General features: G+C 41.1%; 2 protein-coding genes across 2 annotated transcripts in view; one reads left to right on the plus strand and one right to left on the minus strand.

Moving 5' to 3' along the window:
• wnt3a (wingless-type MMTV integration site family, member 3A) overlaps positions 1-21,992 on the minus strand; it is a 61,285-nt gene that overhangs the window by 24,060 nt on the left and 15,233 nt on the right. The window lies entirely within an intron of this gene.
• wnt9a (wingless-type MMTV integration site family, member 9A) lies at positions 306-19,326 on the plus strand. Its single transcript, XM_079652135.1, has 4 exons — positions 306-509; positions 12,295-12,554; positions 12,753-13,015; positions 14,962-19,326. Exons 1-4 carry the CDS (start codon positions 418-420, stop codon positions 15,550-15,552), a joined length of 1,206 nt encoding a protein of 401 aa, XP_079508261.1. The 5' UTR covers positions 306-417; the 3' UTR covers positions 15,553-19,326.

Consider the following 21,992-nt stretch of genomic DNA (forward strand, 5'->3'; position numbering starts at 1 on the left):
GCCAGTAACTGTTATCCTGCATCTGCTGGATTATACAAATTCAAGATTTGCTATACTGGAAATAAACTGCCACTGACTGATGGTAAACAAGTATTTGATCATAAACAGGCCAGCTCATACTGACCTCAGTATGCAAAAACACTGACGATATGGTGTTTAAAACGCCCACTAGTGCCAATCATAAATGAAGGCAACTGGGAAGATGTATCTCTCTGAAACCTGAGAGTGAATTGTGAATCAGCTCAACTCTGTATGTATTGCCATATTACTCGCTCTCTCCCCCTCTCTCTCTTTCCTCTGCTCATGGGAGGAGCGCAGCGCAGCTCCTCTCTGTATAAGAAGTGTTGAACATTCAAGAAGGGATTTTACACAGCTACTCAGGAGAAACGAAATGATCTGCCCTGGAGCCGCAGCAAAATGCTGGATGGACACCTACTCCTGGGATGGTTATCGTTCACAGTCATAGTGTATCTTCTCAACTTGCCGGGACCAACCGCAGCTTATTTTGGGTAAGGACTAACAGACACTATAGTATGTCCATGATGCTGCTTTCATTGATTTGATTGGTTCCTAAAAGCAGGTAACACATTTATATCTTTAACTTTAAACCCCGCTGAAACAGTTCATTGAGGTTTCTTGAGAGACTCTGCAACTAAAAACATGCCTAACCCACTTTGATTTGTTTTATAAGTTGTTTTGATTGCATTAATATCAGCGGGTCAGCGAGGTGTCATTTGGCCGCGGTTGCGCAGCCCTCAGCGGCCTCGCAGCTGGTGACTGCAGCAGGTTGTCAGCACATGATTTGGCCTCACTGGAGCTGCTGACAATTGCATTTTTGTGTGACAAGCAGGGTCAGAGACTATCTTAGAAAGCCCATTAACACAGCATCTATAACAGGTAGCTATACGCAGCCCCGGCGTAATGTTGGCCGAGGAGAGCTCACCCCATTCTCTCCGTGACAATTGAGCCAGCGCCCTGTGTAATGTAACCCCTGGCGCGTTGAATGGCAGGTAGTGGTGGAGTGATTATTTTTGCTGAAACACTTGTAAAATCATATCCTTAGTCGACTCTGAAAACAACCGCGGAGTGAAAGGTGAGTGTATATGCCTCAGACTCCACAGCTGGTAACAATAAAGCAATCTGACTGAACTGGTGGCCGAAACGTCTGCTCAGCTTGCACAGAAAAATTCCCCCATCCAGCATAAACATCACCCAATTCTGGCAGGCTTTTTTCTCTCTTCTGCTTCCTCCATCAGCTTTAAAACACACTTGGAACACGTGTTATGAAATGAAACCAACAAATTAAGGGTTTCATAAATCATGTCATATTCACAATAATGTTTAATTTAGGAAGAACACAGGGGTGTATATGTCAAAGTAAGTCATTCTCAGGAAACGCCTTGAATTTTAGGTGTAGCCCACTATGACCTCCACTTCAGAGTGCCTACTAATGCACTGAACTCCTGTTTGCCTGCTCCCATGAACTTGCACTTTTAGTTTTCTTTTTACTGTTTTAGTTAAATACGACCATTACCCTGCAGGGAAGCAAAGGTCGTTCAACTGAGGTCCGGATTTTGTCAGGTGTGAGAGCAGCCATGTTTCACCTGTCTTCATCCCACAATCCCCCAAAAGACACCAAATCTTTAAAAACTGACAGAACAAAATGTACTAAGGTGGCAGGTCAAACTAAAAACCCAAGCAAGATCTTGGTGCTTTTCCGTAGTATCTACAAATATCCGTGTTGATGGGTGTTGTTACTGCTACCCTTGGATGAAAACAGTGCAGACGTGCTCAGAGACAAATCGCTGTGACTGTGCAGTGATGACAATCGAAGCCTTTCCAGCAGAGTCAAATTTATGATAGGTATGGGTGTTGTGCTGGATCCAGGAGTGTTAGTTGATCTGGGAAATGTTGTGAATCTGCAAGAGAGCACAGGAAGTGTCCCCTAAGGGCCCGTTAGACTTGTGTGTTAGACCTGTTGACCTTAACTCCTACGGGCTGTATAGGCTTTCCTGATTTGGGGTAAGACAAAATATGAAAAGAACAACAATGTTGGGAATTCTTGCTTTTTCTTCTGTCTGAATTAACCAGATTGTTGTGGTTGTGACACAGTTTCTAGTGCGTCTGAGTAAATGTTGTTCTCTTGGGTGTTGCACTGAGGTCTTGGCACATATCTGGGTGATGTAAACATGCTGTACAGCACCTGTAATAGCTCGTATGGTGGAAATATCACAGCCCTTCTCAGTAAAACGTCATCATCGGTAGTCCTCGGTTTCCGCTCCAAAGTTGCATTGGAAGGACAAATGTAACCCTCCTCTCTGTTTCTGCCTCCCTCCCTGTAGCAGTGTCACCCTTCGCAGGCAGTGTGTATTAAGGTTGACGTGCCAAATTGGCACTTACATCCGCCTTAATGGTCCTAATGGTAATGCGTATTTACTTATTCAGTTAGCACTTGTTTTCAATTCTCTCTGTCAGTCTGTTCTCTTGCTGTGGCCTGTGTAGTGCAGCGAGACATGTGGTATTACGATACTCCAGATTTATTATTCCACGGCTCGCTGAGGAGGGAATATGAATGAGTGTCAGTGAATGATTTAGCCCTGCAGCTGAGGAACATGAAACATACTGAAAGAGCCTGCACAGGTGACACAGATACAGAATGTGACTGCCCAGTGGCCAATTTCCCAGAAACCCGACACCAGTGACACTCCGGCAAAGTCCTGCTCGACTTTGGGACACACAAACACAAACCTGTTCAAATAAATATTCCATGAGCGTGAGGCATCCTAGGGCCTCTTGAGTACTGATTTACTCAAAATAGAGGGTCAATGTTGCATACCCAATTTCCAGAGTGTGGTGGAGCGTAAGTGTAACATAAACACAATCTCTCCTGCCCATAGTCTGCGCAGTCGAGGGTGGGGTGGGATTCCTGGCGTAGTCAAGCACCCGCTTAAATTGTCATCCTTTGCCACAAGAATGTGAGCACTCATTTTCTTTCCCTCAGCCTGTTGTGGCAGGTGCTGGTTCTGCTGAATCCGTTATCATTAGAGTTTGAATCAGAGATCCTGGCTTAACTTTCGTTACCTGACTTAATAGGTTACAGCACCTTGATGAGATGTATAATCTGTCAGAGAAGGAAGTCATTTGTTTTCTCAGTTGACCCTTCTGGGCTCAAAGGGCTCTCTGAGACAACTGTGTTGGTGTACATTTGAGTTTTGGTAAAGGCATGTCATTCTGTGGTCTTGTAAACTGTGCTGAATGCGAGTCCTAACACTTAGTCAAGAGTTTGTTTTTATTTAGTTCATGTGCGACATATACAGGAAGGTTGCCCACAGTCATGCAACTGCCTCTCTGATTTACCAATATAAGAGGCACCGCAACCACCGGAAGAAGCAAATATAGTGTTGGTCCTACTTGCTGTTTGATAACTGTAATATTCTTAAACCCTCCTATCATCAGTTTGTTCCTGAAAGAGAGCTGATGCTCTTTCAGATGGTCTTATTGTTTTCAGCGCTCCATTAAGTCAGGCAGAATGCCAAAAACAACATGGTAACAAATGGGATGTGTGTACATTTACTGAGGAATGATTTTTCAGTTTGCAGCTGTACAAGGTTTTTTATCACAGTGCTGAATTAATTCCTGATGTGTATCAAACAGAAGTGCGTTTTAAAGTTTCCCTCCTCTCTCTCCCCTCCTGTCTTCTGGTTGCCTGCCTCATGTGCGTGCCGGCATCACTACAGTGGTTTGTGGGGAGCTGCTGGGTGATTACCACTCATTAGGAGCAGCAGAGTTAGTGTGGGCTCAGACTGGCGATGCCTGGCAGACAGTGGTGGCGGGCATCTCATTACCAGGCCTTAAGGACTGATTAGCCCTGACGTGCAGCAAGGGCGGGGAGCCCCGTTGATAGAGGGATTTCCCAACTTCATAGGATATCCTGTGGCTACAGCCACACCTCAAAGGGTATCACTTTACTGTGAGCCAAGAAGATAGGATTCTCTCAGCTCTAACGCTGTGACCATGTAGCGTGGTGAGATCACGCAAACCTGGAGGCTTAGATAACAGACCGCATGGCCTCTGAAAAGAGAGAGCTTTGTTTTCTTTATGTTTTTGTTTGATACATCTGGATTTGAGCTAAGCCATGCTTTGCTTTCAGTGTTCTGCTCTATAACATCCCTCTTGAGAGGCCTGCCATGCCTGTGGATGCCACATGGTGGTGCAGCACCTTCTGAGAGTGCAGGATGGGCCTCAATCAGCACTTTGTAACCTTTTTGTGTAACATTAGGAGAGTGGGAAATTAAATAAGAAAACATCAAATGTAAAGGCAGCCAAGTCTGTGTAAAAAAAATTCAGGAAGAGAAAAGGTTGATGTATGCTTAGATGTGGTCAACCTGCATGACATGTGCAAAGTGTGTTTGAAATTCAGCTTAAGAAGCAGAAATTCCCCTCTCTATATTACTTCTTCTCCTAACTAATGCACAGCCTTACTGTTGATTCCAAAAATTGCAGTGGTAAACATCTTGTTATGGAGGTTTCAGTGGTGCCTGTAGTGGGTTGTTATGGGACTCATATTGTATAATACCATGGTTCTTCAGAATATTTTGAATATTTCTTGGTTTGGTAAGGCTTTTAAATTGTGCTTGGCTTGCTCACATCCTAAAAACAACAGTTTTGGTGTCATCAGCATGCAGAGAAAACCACAGCCGAGATATTTTTGATTTTAAAGGGCTTTCCCACCAGGCAGCTGTGCACGTCATTGGTGGATAGTCAGATGATATGGTAGGGAAACTCCTGTTGAAGTGTTGTTGGTAACGCATGATGATTTTTACAGATGTAGCTGTAGACATGGGCAATTTGCAAAACAGGAAAACTAATATAGACTCAAGATACTTTTAGTGGTCAGGCATTGATGAGATGATGCTAGTTAGCGTAACCGCTATGTCCTGTGTTTTCCATCCTTGACCGCAGGCGTTTTCTCTGCTTGGTTTGTGGGGATAGGAGAGACATGGCGCTTCACATGTGCCAAGATTAGTAGATTGACAACCCTTACTTAAGGCTTTAGCCGTATAAAATATCCGTGCATTTTTCTATGTCAACCTTCACAGTTTCAAACTTTCTACAGCCAACATTTAATCTTTGTTTTTAATCTTACATTCCAGTTTTCAAAGATTCATAATTTCATAAAGGATGAAAGGAAGTTGACCATACCTGTTCAAAACCGCATGTTTAGAATTTTACTGCACTTTTATCAGGACGTTCATCTTACATAAACACAATGATATAGAAGCCTGACCTGACGTGCACTCAGATACTCAGGTACTGCATTCAATGTTTGCCAAATGGGTGTAATTGAATAGACTAAGGTTTGTCCCAAAAGGCATATTTATTCATACAGCCTGAGAACTAGTTTGAGAATGGACGTAGTCAGATGAACACTGACTGTAATGTGCAGTACTTTTGCTACACGGTGAAAATGGCCCCATTTGCATGAAATGGTTGCTGCAGCTTAACTCATCAGTCAGTTCTAAAGATTAAAACTCCTTCACTCCAGGCGATAAATGAGCTGTGTGTACATGCACAGAAACGCATGCTACTGGGGAATATTTGTAAGATGAGTCAAATTAACATACATTTCTGTCTTTGGCTTGCAAATTACTGTCAGTGTTTGAGCTTGAATAATTCAGATTAAAAACAATGACATGTTGCACTTTTGTTTTGCATTTGGGTTCTGTAGGTCTTGTAGGAAACAACTAATCTTTCAGAAGAGCAAATAACCGCCAATGAACTCAGCCACTGTATTTACTGAGGCATAAGTGATTCAAAACACCAAGTGTTTTGTTTTGGATTTTGCGGTTTGACTTTGCACGCTCGGTTTATTCAAGGAGTGCCTTTAGCCCATCGCACAAGGAATTAACAAACCTGATATTTCCATTGAACACTTTCAATTGTCTGCTTAACAGTTCGTAGTCAAACTAACAGTCTCTCGCCAAATTACCATAGTCTGGGTCTTGTGTCTGCATGTGCGAACCGGTGAGAGCTAAGTACAGTATGTGTGCCTGAACGTGTTTGGTGCGCTGGTACAGGGCTGCTCTGTGCCATGGTGTAGGCTAGAACAGGGGAGTCATGCGGACACTGCTGCACGCCCAATCTGTGCCAGTCACACAGTGACTATAACTGAGCTGCTGACCTTAGAAGCCTTGAGTTCTCACATAGCAGTTAAACCTCTTACCATGCCCCACACTCCCATTCCCAAACCCAAGTCCTGTAGTCCTACTGCTCAGCTACCAGCGCTCGCATTAACAGCTGCGGATTAAAAATTAGGCTCAACAGTAACTTTTCCCCTTTTTTTTTGAATTGAAACAAAAATATTTTAGAGTGGTGCAACTTTTTGGGAGGAAAAGCTAACTTTAAAATATCAAGAGAGTTGAGCAGGAACTCTACCCAATCAGTCAATTAGTGGGAGTAGTCTGACACAACTTATGTGGGTTGTAAATGACCAGAAGGGACAGCAAATGATATAACATTTGGTCATATCCTGTGAAGTCATTCAAGATAGTGGACTTTCCCCCCTCACACTGTGAATAGCTGTGCTTCTAGACGTTGCATAGCATCCCCACTACGCAGAAAGGCTCATTACTAAACTAATAATGACTTACTAAGTCCCAGGCCAGTACCACTTTGTTTTCAAAGTCGTTTTGTCATGTTACTGTACAGCCACAGCTTGTTAGGAGTAGTCACAACACCCAGTGCTTTCAACCAGTGACTAATCTTATTTTAGCCTCATACATAACCATTTACTCTTTCCCCTATTTCTGTTTTTAAAGACTTGGGCAACTAACGGTGTCACTTTAGCTGTTGGGGAGAAATGATATGAGTCCTGTGCAGGATTTTGTCTCTTATAAACGTCTTGGAGGTGGACAATAGCCTGGAAACTCCATGTACCGGAGAGTCATTTGACACTGATTCATGGTTTCTTCAATTATTCAAGTTTAAGCTGTGGAGCACATTGTCAGCTATAGTTAGAGTGGGCCAGAGGGAAAACACCACACACACTCACATTCCTACAACCTCTGGCATAGCCTGTGCTGTGATACACCAGATGGGACTTGGGCAGGGTGGTCTGAAGTTCATCCAACATTTCTGAGAAAAACAGACACTTTTTTCTACCAAAAAAGAGCATTTTAAACACTGTGAAGGCAGGAGTAAATTGTAAAAGAGAAAAAAGGAGATCTGCACTGGCGGGTTTAATTTCCTACAAAAACAAAATGTTTGATTTTTAAAGATATGTACAGAGTAATCTCAGGTGAGCACGGTAGTTTGTCTTCATGACAGCTGAACTGTTCCAGGACACATGTTCATGTCTGTCATTGTCTTGTGCAGGGTACGTCCCAGACAGCGGTGGTTTTGTCTACAGGAGGCTTTGTTTTGAGCCAACAGCTGGACAGAATGATTGGCATTCGTTTAGAGTAATTGACCAGTGGGAAAAGGGAAAGTTTGGAGACGAGGGAAAAAGAAGGAGAAGGAGAAGGAGGAGGGGGGTAAGTTGTGATCTAGGAGACACCAGACCACACAACCTGCAAGTTCAGGCTGATGGAGAAGCTGTGGCTTTTTTGCTTTTCTGCCTGGGCGCGTTCAGCCACGACTGACTCCTGTGGGTGTTGACTTAAGGTAGTAAGTGCCTATATGCCACAGCACATGCACGCATGCACACACATGTCTATATTGTAACTATATACACAAATGAAGCCAGCAACTGTAGAGTGAAGATGATAAACAGACACTGGTTGACAATCGCCAAAACTCTTCTGCCAGAAAAATGTTTGCTTTGGTAACTTGGCGTATTATTTTCAAAATGTTTGCTCTACACAGTATGTCAGTGATCGTACACTTGTAAAGTTAGTGCCGTGTGGATTGCTTTTTCCTCCTGAGATTAATCTATACCACATGGACCGAGCTGCCTTTATGTTGTTTATGTTTGTGTGAGTCAATGGATAACAGCAGCGCACAAAGTCATGTGTGTTTGTACCCTGTACACATAGCAGACCAGCATTTAGGCCTTAACAAGCAAAGGTAAGAGATAGTAGGTTCTAGGTACTATTACACCATCTTAACATATATAACACACATACATAACTTACATACCAAACCAGAGAAGAACGAGCAGATTTTCCAGCTGGGGGTCACTGCAGGCCTGTAATGTAAAGCCGGAGAGGTAGTGCTGATGGCGAACTTTAGCGCTAGTCAATGATTTCCTCGAGGGATCGACTCTGAGGCTCCACGGTGTGAAACGAGCTGTTTTCCCTCAACCCACTGCATTGGAAAATGTATATAAAGTAAATGTCACGGGCAATGGGAGGTGCTGAAAGGGAGAGAGAGAAAAGACTAAACAAACGCCGGTGTTACTAAGTGAAAGACAGTGGAGGAGGCGCTGCGTGAGAGTGGGTCAGTGTTGTCTGTGAGGAGTGTGTAGTAGAGGCAAGTGTGTAAATGGAAAAGGCAAAGCTGAGCAAACATCAGCAAGAATCCGACCTCACATAGGATAATAATGACTTTTATATGTTGGTGTTGTATTCCACGTGTAATTGGTGTTGCTGTGCCAACACCTTAAACAACACGTCAAACAAAAACACCTACAGAAAATGGTCCATGATGTAAAAACACAGAGTTACATGATTTTACTTCATCTAATTCAGTGTGGCAGTGATAGCATGTAAGTCACTTAGGGCTATGTTTGTGTTCCTTCTATTATTGCACGCTTTTTAAAAGGGTTTATAAGATGCAACCAATCCCTGCCTTAGACCTTGGTAGTAGATCATTCTTTATATATTAATTATCAGACAAATGTAGCAATACCAGTAAGGGATAAATTACGTTTTCTATTTGGTATTTTACAATAACGCTCTGATTGTGCCTATATAAATCTTTTGAAATGGGTCAAATGTTTGGACAGAATCACCTTATTTAAGACGTTGCCAGGAGCTCCTTTACTATTTTTCTGACATTTAATAACCCACAATGAGTCATCTCATGGAAAGCTATAGTAAATAATTGATTAACGCTTACGATAGCCATTTGTAACAATAAATTATCCATAATTAGAAAGCGGTACCCTATATTTAAAAGAGAGTTGTTAAAGATGACGTTTGTCTTTCCCCGTTTCCCCTAAACGTACTCATCGTGATGGGAAAACTCACAAATTAATGTCGTAATCAAGGAAAATGTAGACTTGTCTGGTGGAGTACGGAAATAATACATCTCTAAAGTCTCTCATGACTCAAATTATTTCCTTTTGACCCAAGATTTGTAATGATTTGAGATTCAGCCCCTGTGCTGTTTTCCAATTGTCTTTTCCTCTCAGTGAGTTGAATGAGTTCGTTTCTCAGCAAACAGCAGAGAGATATTTCATTTTTTTCTGCAGATCACCATATTGGAATGTGTGGCCTTTTGTGTGACAGCAGGGGACATGGAAAATATGATCTTTAATTTCCAATAATGTTGAATTCAAGAGGAATGATTGACGTGAACCCAGCTATTAATCTTGTGAACATCAAAAAAATGGCATCCAGAATAAGATATTATATAGACAGAGACAATGAAATCAGTGTACATCTGTGATACTATTTGATTGCACAAAAAGCGAGTCATGGCCAGTAGTTTATTCTCTGGAGATACATATGTAGTGTTTCTCCGCTCTCAAATCTCTTCCCTCCATGCTTTGCCTCCAGGCTGTCTTTGCAACTAGAAATATGCAAGCCGCAAACACGGTAGCAGTGAGATCAGTGTCATGTCTTCTTTGGCCTCCCTCCAGCTTCTCTCAGACCATCTTCTTGTCTTTAACAGGCGGACGTCACACAGAGAGTTAAGGCCTGTCACTCTAATGGTCTCTTGTTTTGGCAGGCGTTTGTGCTTTTGGAAGATCTGACGCTGATATGAGTTACTATGCATGCCTTACCAAGGAATGTGCACATCATGCTGGTGCTATTGAGTAAATAAGAACACCATTTGTTGGTTGGATCTATTTGCTAAGTTTAATACACGTGTCAATAGTTTTTTTCAACTTGCAGACGTGTAATAGCACACTGGCTCCTGGTGTGAATTTACAATATTTCTTGAAATTCACATGGTTTTTAATTTCCCACTGGTGTTTCAAATGAACTTGGGCAGGTACTCCACGTGGCGCCATCATTCAATCCCTGACTGCTTGCTTGCCATAGAACGTGCTTGTTGTGGAACGGTTGTCAGTCATATGTAACATACCGGGTCAGCTGGAACTGTTTCTTTTGGCCCTTTGAATATGTTTTCTTGGCATTGTTGGCAACGTGGATTTTAACAAAGCATCAGACACATAAGAGGAAAATGATATTCACAGCGAGACAATTTCGTGCATTGGGTACGCTACGCTCTGTACGCCTCAAACCATACATTTTTTTAACTCTCTAAGTGTGTTGGGAGAGCAATCTCTGTCAAGACGCAGCTTGCCAGGTTTCCATTTGAAAATTCATAGCTGTCAGACAAGTAAAGGAAAGGCAAACACACTTTGTAAAAAGGAAACCATTTTGACCCAATCTGAAAGCAAATCCTGATCCTTCTTGATTTGACTGCTTGGATTTTTAACCAGGCCGTGAGTGTATCTTAAAGACAATATCATATACCATATGTGAACTATTAAGCCCATTTGTATTGTCTTGAGGGGAAACATTTCAGTCAGTTGTTGGACTTATTAAAACATTCTCTTGTTGAAGATCTCCTGTGACCTTCTGCTAGAGGCTGAAGTGAATATGAGTGGTGTCAAAATCCTCTCAGAAAAACAATAATGAAGTCAAAAATGTAAGTAATGTAGATCACACTTATCAACAGTTCTGCTCCATTAACTAAACTGGTGTGGACATCCAGCAGGTGCTCTGCACAAACACATTTTCTTTCACAATGGTTGCTCAATCCAACCATCAGGCAGATTTCCTGTTTACTGTTGCTTTTTATTTGGTTGTTTTTACATGCACAAAAGGATTAAACCATTTATTTAGTTGGCGTTACTGTATCACTTCTTTTATCTATGAAATGTATCTGTAGAGACACTTGTAAAATTGGGTTCTTCGATTATTATTTTTCATTTTAAAAAGATAAAAATGGAACACTTTATTATAAAAAAGGAAAAAGTAGAAGTCCTTCATTTCTTTTGTTAGTTCCGCATTAGATAATGTGTCCATCATCCATACACAAAAGTGTCCTTTTAGTGTCTGTCTGCAAAGGCACGTTGGCTAGATGTCGTGTGCTTTTGTGAGTTCTGTAAATCCATTTATTCTTCAGTTTCACTTTAAGGGTGTTAAGGAGGCCAGGAATTCCACATAATGAACAACTACGGTGCCAATCCTGTCAGATGGTGTGACCAAAATGGTCACAGGCTGACAGTCATGTCCCCTGTGTGTGTTTATGAAAGTAATGCTCTGCTCTCCCCATCACAACCTCAGAACGTTGGTCGTCGGTTTTGCCAGCTATGTGGCAGTTCTCGCTTTGTGTGTTTTATATACGCTTCCCTTAAATAAACCGACGAAAGGAGTCTAGCAAGTCTACCACATGTTCTCCATACCGTGTTTAGAACTGAATCTCCTGCTTGTTATATTTCAAATGGATCGCAGCTTTAAGGTCCTGAATACTGCGCTTTTGTTATGGGGCTTCTATAATGAGAGTGTAAATCCTGCTGTGTGATCATGTTTAAATCTATACAACACTGCTGTGAGTGACATCCCCCCCTTAGGACACGATATAAATATTAAACCAAGTATTCACTGGCTACTGTTTCACATGCTTGTGGTATGACTGTCACGTTCACCGCGTGCCATTGTTTAGAACATGTCCCCACATAAACTGAATGCTTTCTTACGTATAAAATGTATAATCTCAATCCTAAATTCACAACACATTAGGTAGTGAGCTGCTAGTCTTTGACTTCATTACTGTGTGAGGTCTAAAACGGGGACAAAACAGTGTCAGGAACTTCTTATGAAAAGTAAGAACTCATCCACCTCTTTGGAGAATTTGCTCTATACACAGACACGCCTGTGCTGGAGGTTGATCTCAATCTCGAACAAATGCTGATTTCCCCTGAACATTAACCTGAACAGCGGAAATCATTTGAACATTAACCAAACTTCGGAGTATTATATGCCCCAGCTGTTTATGTAGTAAATCTTTGCAACTCTTATTGTTTATCCAGGAAGGTCAGCATCCTTTTATCAAGATGAATCCACCCCCTCTCTGTGCAGAGTGTTAACTGAGTGCCTCTGTGATCTTTCCCTCCAGGTTGACAGGTAATGAACCGTTTTCTAACCTGCCACTGAACTCTCTACCAGAGGAGAACGTGGGCAGGGCCCACTACAAGCTGTGTGACCGGCTCAAACTGGAGAAGAAGCAGCGCAGGATGTGCAGACGAGACCCGGGCGTGGCAGAGACCCTGAGAGAGGCCATCACCATGAGCGCCCAAGAATGCCATTACCAATTTCGCTTTGAGAGGTGGAACTGCCCCTTAGAGGGACGCCACCGAGCCAACATACTGAAGAGAGGTATATATGCCCTTTCCTTCTCTTTTTGAACTTGTAAGACAAACTTTGTCTCTCAGAAATATTGCACAACTAGAAAAACAACTGAAGTATCTTTGTATTTTACACTCCTGTGCTTCAAATGTAAAAACAGAAGTTGCACTAGAATCTTTTCTTTTTGTCCTGCCTCTCATTTGTTAATGTGCAATGTGTCTTTTCCAGGATTTAAAGAGACAGCCTTCTTGTACGCCATCTCCTCGGCTGGACTAACCCATGCGATGGCAAAAGCTTGCAGCGCAGGACGCATGGAGCGCTGCACGTGTGACGAGGCCCCGGACCTGGAGAACCGCAAGGCTTGGCAATGGGGAGGCTGCGGAGACAACATCAAATATGCAAACAAGTTTGTTAGGGACTTCCTGGGCAAACGCTCCAATAAGGACCTGCGCGCACGTGTGGACATGCACAACACAAATGTGGGCATTAAGGTAAGCTGGTGATTTAGCAGTGGTATAATGTCTTATGTGGCTCTGGAGAAGGCTTACTTAAAACGAGAACAATGATTTAAGTGGCATCTCTTTAAATAAGAGACAGTTTTTGTATCATCAATGAGTACAATGTCTAAGTTTGAACTCATGAAATATCTTAGCCTCTGCTTCATTGATTTTGACTGTTCTTCCTATCTTTTGTGATTCCCAAAGCTGTGTTTAAGGGAGTTAACATTCAAAGGAAACAATACAAAATTACACAATACGTTTTTTAGCAGATGTTCACCAACAGTACTCCTTTTTTGCCTTTTTATTAAAGTCATAATCTGAAATGTAATATACCATACCCATGAGGCAAACCAGGACACAAGGAAAACAGTTTGAATGGTATCAGAGTTTATTTGGAGTCACAGATAGTATTCAAACAAACTCACACAAATCAGTTTAATGGTGGGAAAACTGTGATAACGTAATACAGACAAATAAGCAAAGTTAAATGTATCTCCTAGAAACTTGGAAAAAAGATAAACTGATTAGACTAATTGCCACTTTAATATTGGTGAATACTCAAAGTGCTAGTTGGTCAATATTTGGTTTCCCTCCTAGATTACAGAGTGTAAGTGACTCACATTTGTGCTTTGGCAACATTCTGTAATTGTTGGTGATAAGCAAATACGCAAATATTTTCGTCTTGGAAATGTTTTTAATAGTAAAATAAAAAAGTAGTGAATGGTTTTAGTTTGTCATGCCAAAGCAAACTTAAGGTCTGGAATCTGTTGCTTTTTCTCATATTGTAGCCATTTTCCTTTTGGTTTCAAAATGAGTTATAGCAGAGGCACACTTCCCAAATGTTAGCAGATACAAAACTCTCCTCAAAGCCAAAGCAGGCTCTTCCTTTTCTGCTCGGCACTCCAAAATCCCTCTCTGAGGAGATTTCATTTGCGATAAAAGATTTACAACGTTGTTTTTGCTCCTTTTTGTTCGTGGTGATTTGCACATGTAGTGAGGTACACCACAGTCGTTCGGGATGAATTCCCAAACGGAGGACGGAGCTGGAATGTGCTAGCCTCTGCATCCCCCCCGACATTAAAAAGCTGACCTATCAAATTTTCTTGACCTGCCGGTGTGATGAATATGCGCTTCCTGTTCCCGATCTCTTTCACAGTCTGAGAAAAAGAACTGTAGATGCTATCCAAACTGCTAAGACAATGTGTTATTGTCATTGATTTTCGCACACACACTGCTTTGACTCTGTGGTTGATGCTGAAGTGAACTTTGGCTGACCACTAAGAGGTCAAGTTGTGTTAAAGTAACGTGCTTGTGGTCACTTTTGCTCAAAATGCCCATGTTTCACTTGCAATTATGTACAATTTTATATTGAGAGGACTTTTTCTACTATTATTTTAATTTTTAACTGTTTGCATGACCCTAGTTTATTATATAATTACAACACTAGAAGATTTGGTTTATCAACTCTTTTCCATGGCTGTCCGAATTGGTTGTCTACTTGAGAGTTTTTCTCCTCGAATCCTCCCATCACTTATCCTGATTACTATTATTGACTTGGATCAAAATGTCGGTTATGATAACAACAATCCAGCTTCCCAATCCCAGGTATTATTCTTTGGCTCTTTGATATGGAGGCTAAGACAAAGTGTAACATTGTTCTCCTTTTTAATTATAATAATAATTGTTCACATGCAATATGTGAAGCTTTTGCTTTCCAGTCTGAACATGATATCAAACAGAGCAATGAATGTAATATTGATAGTAATCATTTTCCATGGTGTCTTGACATTACCCCCAAACCACGGCAGTCTAATTGTGAGCATCTTTGGGTAATTTGGCTCTTTTAAATCCTGCTTACCAAACAAAGGCTCATTAAATGACATAGCATGCTTTAATGTGTCATGCCCGTTAACAATATTTCATTGTTTCTGAACCAGATAACCAAGGGAAACATCACTTGCAAATGCCACGGTGTCTCCGGCTCCTGCACCGTCCGGACCTGCTGGAGGCAGCTGCTGCCCTTCCACGAGATTGGCGCGAACCTGAAGCTGCTCTACGAGAATGGCAGTAAGGTCGGCAGCTCCACCAATGAAGCCACAGGGGAGGGAGAGATAGCCACAGGCCGGAGACAACAACAGCAACAACAGCAACAACAACAACAACAGCAGCAGCAGCAGCAGCAGCAGCAACAACAACAACAACAGCAGCAGCAGGAGCAGCCGCAGCAGCAACAGCCACCGCCTCCGCCTCCACCTCTGCCTGGCCCGAATGATCAGATCCCTCGCACGATGACCTTGCTCCACATCGAGGACTCGCCCAGTTTTTGTAGACCCAGCAAGTACTCATCAGGCACAGCGGCCCGTACGTGCTACAAAGACAATAACTGCGACGCTATCTGCTGCGGTCGAGGCCATAACACTCAAAGTAGGGAGGTGACTCGGCCCTGCCAGTGCCAGGTGCGCTGGTGCTGCTATGTCGAATGCAAGCAGTGCACGCAGAGAGAAGAGGTCTATACCTGCAAAGGGTAAACCTGTGACCTGTCAGCCCCTGTGATCAGCAAGTAAAGATGGTGGTGTTGAAACGGAGTGGCTGATTTGTTCTCAAACAAGGTTTTGCTCACACTGTCGGAACAATGTCCCGCTAACAAAAAAGGAGCAAGCCGATGGAGAAGCAATTAGCACTTTGAGGGATTTCTGTGGGTTTGGTTCCAGAGGTCCTTTAGCCCCATGTCGGGGCTTTGCAGATCAAAATTACCTTCTCAGACAACTGGGTCAACATCTCAAGCTTTTTTTTTTTTAGCACGGCTTGCCTTGAAGAGAAAAGCTTTTTATTTCCTAAAATCCAATTGCATCTTTTCACAAGAAAACAGAGATTAGCATCCAATAAATGAGGATCCAACACAAGGACAGTAACCCCAACAGACTGGTTTCTGGGGTTTTGCCCAAAGATGAAATGTGTGTGTGTGTGTCTGTTTGTCAATCTTTACATGTGTGTGTTTGTACGTGAGGATGTGATAGACATTGAGGTGGGAGGGGGGTTCGAATGACGACTTTTATGGCAATAGAAACCATATTCAGAGACTGCTAAAAGAAAAAAAAAAAGACAGGGTGTAAGATTTACTCTACACGCACATAGTTACACACACACACATTGTGTGTTTGCATATGTATGTACATAAATGAAGTTATATTTGAATGATATTATACAAGCCACTTATCTAACTATGTTAAAACAAACCACTAACCACACAAATATTATGTTGTTTGTGTGTTCTCGCTCGTTCTTCTTCCTGATTCATGTTGACAAGGCCCTTTGGAAAGCAGCACACTTTGTCCTTCGCTGTGGATAATTTATAGATCCTTTTGGACTACTTCTTCACAGGAGAAAAAATAATTTCAATTTTTTTTTGTCGTAATATAATATGAAGATGTCAGTAAATGCATTCACAGAAAATAACTAAACCAGTCAGTTTAGGCTATTCTCGGCCTTGAGCGAACCAATGCTCAGGGAATAACTTAGACCACTAAAACTATTGTGATAAAATAGGAAAGAATTATTCCAAAAACATATCATTTCCAAGTTGGAGATGACAGTGGCCTTATTATATTATTATAGCCAATGCAACAGGGGACCAGCAAACGGTCCGCGTGTGACTCACATCAGAAATTGTTGGGCTGTGCGGAGCTTAAATCCATTTATTTTATTTAACGTTTTATTCTTTGAAAATGTAAAGAAAACTGCGGAAAACTGGAGGATTGTAGCCCCCTACCATGTCACAACCTTCTGTCCTCTTGCCGTGATTTGATTGAGCCATATTCAACACGTAGATCCGCAGCACGTCCAGTGGGAGCTGCATCGGTCTAAACAATGAGGGGCAACTGAGACATAAATCTAACTTGACGTCTCTGCAGGGTTGCTCAAGTGAAGATAAATAAGTCTCATTGCTTATATAAATATATTTTCTATATGACTTATATTTGTGTAATGTTCAGCCAATGAATGCCTAAATGCAAACATTGGGGTTTTGCAAATCAGCAATCTTTTCTCTGAAGTGAGTAAAGTTCTTAATAAATACAACTTGATATGTTTTTTTATATTGTTGCTTGGCACAAAGTGACACGTTTGACACAATGCAGCATACTGAACCCTGCCATGCAACTACAGTGACAATTTAGGTCAATAGTTTGACAATTGGGAAATACTCCTATTTACTTTCTTGCTGAGAGTTAGTAATTGATACTGGTCTCATGCTTAAGGACACAGCTAGCTGGTTAGCTTAGTTCAGCATTACATCTGGAAGCACAATACATAACATTGTAATCAGTGAACTTTAGAAATGCTGTTTGGTAGATTTTGTTACCTGCACACAGAGCCAGGCTAGCCTTTTCTCCCTGTTGTCAGTCTTTAAGCCCAGCTAAAATAGAATTAGCTAACTGGCTGCTGGTGGTAGTTTCATATTGGCTTGACATATGAGACAGTAGTATTGATCTTCTCATCTAACTCTCAGCTAAAATGCAGAATAGCTTATTTTCCAAAATGTCAAAACTATTGCTTTTTTACCATACTATCAAAGGTTTAATTACATGAGAAATGTTTCTGAACACACAAACAATGCAGACAATAACATTTCATTGTATTCTCAGCACTTCTGAGAACATTACGTTATATACTATAAGATATGCCTTGGTGTGAATTAACTACTGAGTGAGGGACCCAGCTTTGTATTATAGCGCCATTTACGCACTGAAGCCCCAAAGCCCTTTAAAGTATTTTAAGATCTGTATTTATGGATACAGCGCAGTGCAGATTTTTTTTTCTTTTCTTTAAATTGTAAATAGTAACGGTTTCTTCTCCTGTGGTATAATGACAAAAGTGAGGCACATGTTCAACTCTCACAAGCAACTGAAACTGAAATTGGTAGCGTTAAGAAACGTTAGGGTGAGACTTTTGTGGAAAAACACACAGCTGCTCTAACAAGACGATTTCAGATTCTAATCAACGATGCAGCACCACGACAAACACTTACAAGTAGCTTTTAAGAGATGGTAAAGTCTTTCAAAATGATTACCAGAATCTTTAAGAAATTAAAGCACAGTCCTTGACATGTTTTTATGAAGAAAGCCTTGCATGGAATATTTGTTCGGAGGAGATGAATTCCAAGCATTTTGATATGAGGAGGATTGCCAAATAAAGACTGGTCAAAACATATACATAGAACTTTGCACGCTACATGGAAACCATAATAGCTATGCTGAGACCTGAAGCACAAATGCCTGCTTCCCACAGCATTCGGTGTGTGCGTTGTCCACACTCCTTCGCCTAAACACACTGAGGTTCTCCACTATCGAGCGGATTCAAAACAGGCATGACAGGAATACCAAATGCACACCGAGTGCATTTTTGTTTGTTTATAGATTTTGTACATAGGCCCAAAACATTTCGCCCAAAAAAAAGGAGCATGATGCAGCAGCCAGTCGGGCAGTCATCCATATTCTCAAATCCAAAACTCTGCACTGTTGAGTCGTCAGTGGATCATGTACAAAATTCTGTTTTGTAGAAGAAAAAAAAAAGATAAATTATTTTTAAATATATTATGAGCATGTGTTTAGTGTAAATAACGTCAAAGTCTAAATTGATTTTATATCTTGTATTTTTTACTCTGTTTTTCCTTTGGGTGTTTGTTCCTAATTTTGGGGTTGAGGCTTTGAGAAGCAGTGTATACTTTGAACCTATTGCATTTCATATCTCATAATTCGCTGTTATCTAAGCACTAACAAATCCTAACAAATTTTGAAATAAACTCACTTAAGCCGTCTTTTATTCATGCGCACGATCATGACACAGTTTTGAGAGTATTCAAACACAATCACAGTCATCAACAATATCTTTTTTATAGCATTAAATCTGTTTGTATAATCAACTATTTTTGTGAAAGTACTTAGTAATGTCGGCCATCAACATACAATGCATTATAAACTCATGATTGCATCGTCGTGGACTAGTTCCTACAACCTTTGGATCACTTTGCAACTACATGTACTTTTTGTTAGGATTTGTACTGTGCTTGTAAAACACATCAACCATGTATTGCTCTTTGTGATGATACTACACCAGCAAAGCTTCATCCATGTTCACTTATTCATGTCTTATGGGAACCCTAAATTATTTTCCTCTACCTCATGTGTATAGCTTGTAGGTATAAACAGATCACAAATGACTGGTAAGAATGTATTTAAGTTATTTAACATCTTTGTATAACAAAGGCGAACAAAATCTGAAATAATAAATGAATTTTTAAATTATTTCATGTGTGGTTTCATTCATTTGTAGTGCTTTGGAGGCATTTCGTTTTATGAGTCAATGACCGTCATAAATGTGATATCATAATACTAGGTTTTTATTGATGATTTAAAAATGGTTTGGTTTGGAAAGCTTGTGCTTATCCAAGTTGATTAATTGATTGTTTTTGATTAAAAAAAACGTAGTCAAACTGCATGCTCATATCTAAATTTAAGGTTTTGCTTAATTTGTCTACTTACGATTAGGATTTGGAGTGAAAACGCAATTTAAAAAATACTAATTTACATTACTTATTTTGGCATTTTTCTTCAATATTTCGTTAGACTACAGCCCTTCAGAGGCATATTTCTGCAAACATAGACTGTATACTGACAACAACTCACAGACTTTACTAAACAGATTTACATTATTACACTAGGAGATAACTCAAGGTCCACTTTCTGACTCATTATGGAGCTTTAGATTGTATCACAGGCTTAAGTTTGATAAGTTGTCATTCAAAATCCCCTATTCTTTCAATTTATATTGACCTTAAAGTTATAAAGTTGAAAGCTCCTGGAAAAGCAAGTAGTTAAACTTGAGTTGAGGTTGTTTTGTCCAAAGCTTCAATTAAATTGAACAAATGAAAACACGTTGTGTACTTGATATTATTCATACATATTCTACAGGCAAAAACAGGCACAAAACCATATGAAAAAACACGGCCATTTAGGGGTTTTCCCCTTTGCTACAGCAGCAATTATGACCAGAAAGCCTCCTGTTTAAATCCGTGAACTGGCTGGGAAAAGGTCTGCATCTCATTTTTTGATAGTGACTGCAGCAAAAACGCCTGCCTTCTATGTAATCAGACGTCATTGTTGAGGTTAAGTGTTTATGGGAACCTGATCCAGACGTTCTTGGATTTTCACAGTTTCATGCAGGATCAACCTAACTTTGCTATTACTTTTTATATTGATTTAGTGTAAACTGATTACCAAGGCCCCTGTCATATTACACTGCACAGTACCATGGCAGAGATGTTTTAGTTCAACGTCAAAGCAACTCATTAGTGCAACATTTCTGTTTTGGTTTTGCAGCGTAGGGACGTACGTGCCGGAGAATTACCCTGCTGAACTGATATTATTTCAACAGGCTCTATTCCCTCAACAGATGACTGGAGATTTCAGGGAGTTTTCTCTCTCAACAATGTTGCAAATGTCTTGCGGCCTCATCATACAAACTCTGAAGCTCCGCTAATCCAGGAAAAAGGGGCTTTGTGATCCGGTGCTGTGAATAGGAACTTCACATCCTGTTGAGAAAACAACACACAATTATGGTGTATATCTGTTCTAATACCTAAAACATCAGTGGAAAAGCCCTCGATATCCCTTACGCGCGTACCTAAATAGCATTGCAGGAGAAGCACCCTCTTGGTGTTAGCTATTCCTCCCATGGGTCCTAGCTGCTTTGCTCTGAGAACCTGAGAGGCTTTAATGTACCCCGCTGCTGGACTCCTCCTAACTTCCTGCCCTGTACCAGGCTCTAATATGAGCTGTACATTTGTGGTGCGCTGTAATCCGACAACGTTTTGACAGCTGTTACCATGAAGGAAGTGGGTGCAACAAAAGCACATACTGAAAGAAAATCAAGCAAACTTTGCCCCCCGACCCTACTCCTGACTACCTCCCATTCCCACTCTCATCATCTGGTCTGCTCGGACATGCTCGGGGGCTGCAAACTAAGCAAGAGTGAATAATGAGATAATTCTTGGACTGCTGAAAAAGGCAGATGATTTGTTGTTCCAGCATCACCCCGCTGCACAGGATGTAAGTGTGCTGCTTTAGGGAGTATGTTGGTCTAGTTGTGATATATATGGAAACTGGAAGCAGAGTCAATGGCAGTAAATGTATAGCTCAATATGCAGGTTCATCAAAACCCCTTAACAATAATAGTTCAATATTTATGCCTGCTTTCTTGCCCAGAGTAAGTTGAAAGGTCCATACCACTTCCATGTCGCTACAGTTAATATGAAGCTACCAACAACTTAGCACAAAGACCAGAAAACCTGGCAACTTTAATTTGACGTAATTAAAGGAAATAACTGCGTGGGGCAAGAAATACTCTACCTCATCCAAGAGAGCTGTTTATTGTTGTGCCCACATTTCACTGACTAACTAATGCTTGTTGTGCCAGCAACAGTATACTTTATAGTGTATTTTATTACATTCAATTATTTCATGAAGAAGATAGTTCCTTTTTTTCCCTTAAGCCCGCGTCACACTATCCCGAAATTGACACCTGATGGACACACGATAAAGGAAATGTTCAAATTCGGCTCTGATGGTAACAACATCGGGCCATTCGTGAGGGCATCTTAAAGTGGACCTATCATGCTATATTTGAATAATATAGTGTAGGACCATACCTATATAAGGCATATACCAAACATATCATGCATTTTAGTCATTCCTCATTTCGCTCAATTTAACACTGTCTTTGCATGGGCTGATTCTGTGAGAACAGCACCATCAACAGGCCTGGCATATGTACTACAGCGTCTCCAGCGCTTTGAACGGCAATGTCCGTGGCTGTCTCCTCCTGATTGTTGGGAGTTGGCCCAATAGCCGTTTTAGCGCCACTTCTGTGACGTCATAGAAGTGTTCAAATCTGGATCAGTCTGTATCAGATC

Source organism: Notothenia rossii, assembly GCF_949606895.1.
Source record: "Notothenia rossii genome assembly, chromosome: 9".
NCBI lineage: Eukaryota > Metazoa > Chordata > Actinopteri > Perciformes > Nototheniidae > Notothenia > Notothenia rossii.

Bases quoted from the DNA above. Each gene is read 5' to 3' on its own strand.
- wnt9a (XM_079652135.1), top strand. From the start codon at position 418: ATGCTGGATGGACACCTACTCCTGGGATGGTTATCGTTCACAGTCATA. The intron at 510-12,294 runs GTAAGGACTAAC...CTTTCCCTCCAG, and splicing joins CCAACCGCAGCTTATTTTGG to GTTGACAGGTAATGAACCGT. The intron at 13,016-14,961 runs GTAAGCTGGTGA...TTTCTGAACCAG, and splicing joins ACACAAATGTGGGCATTAAG to ATAACCAAGGGAAACATCAC.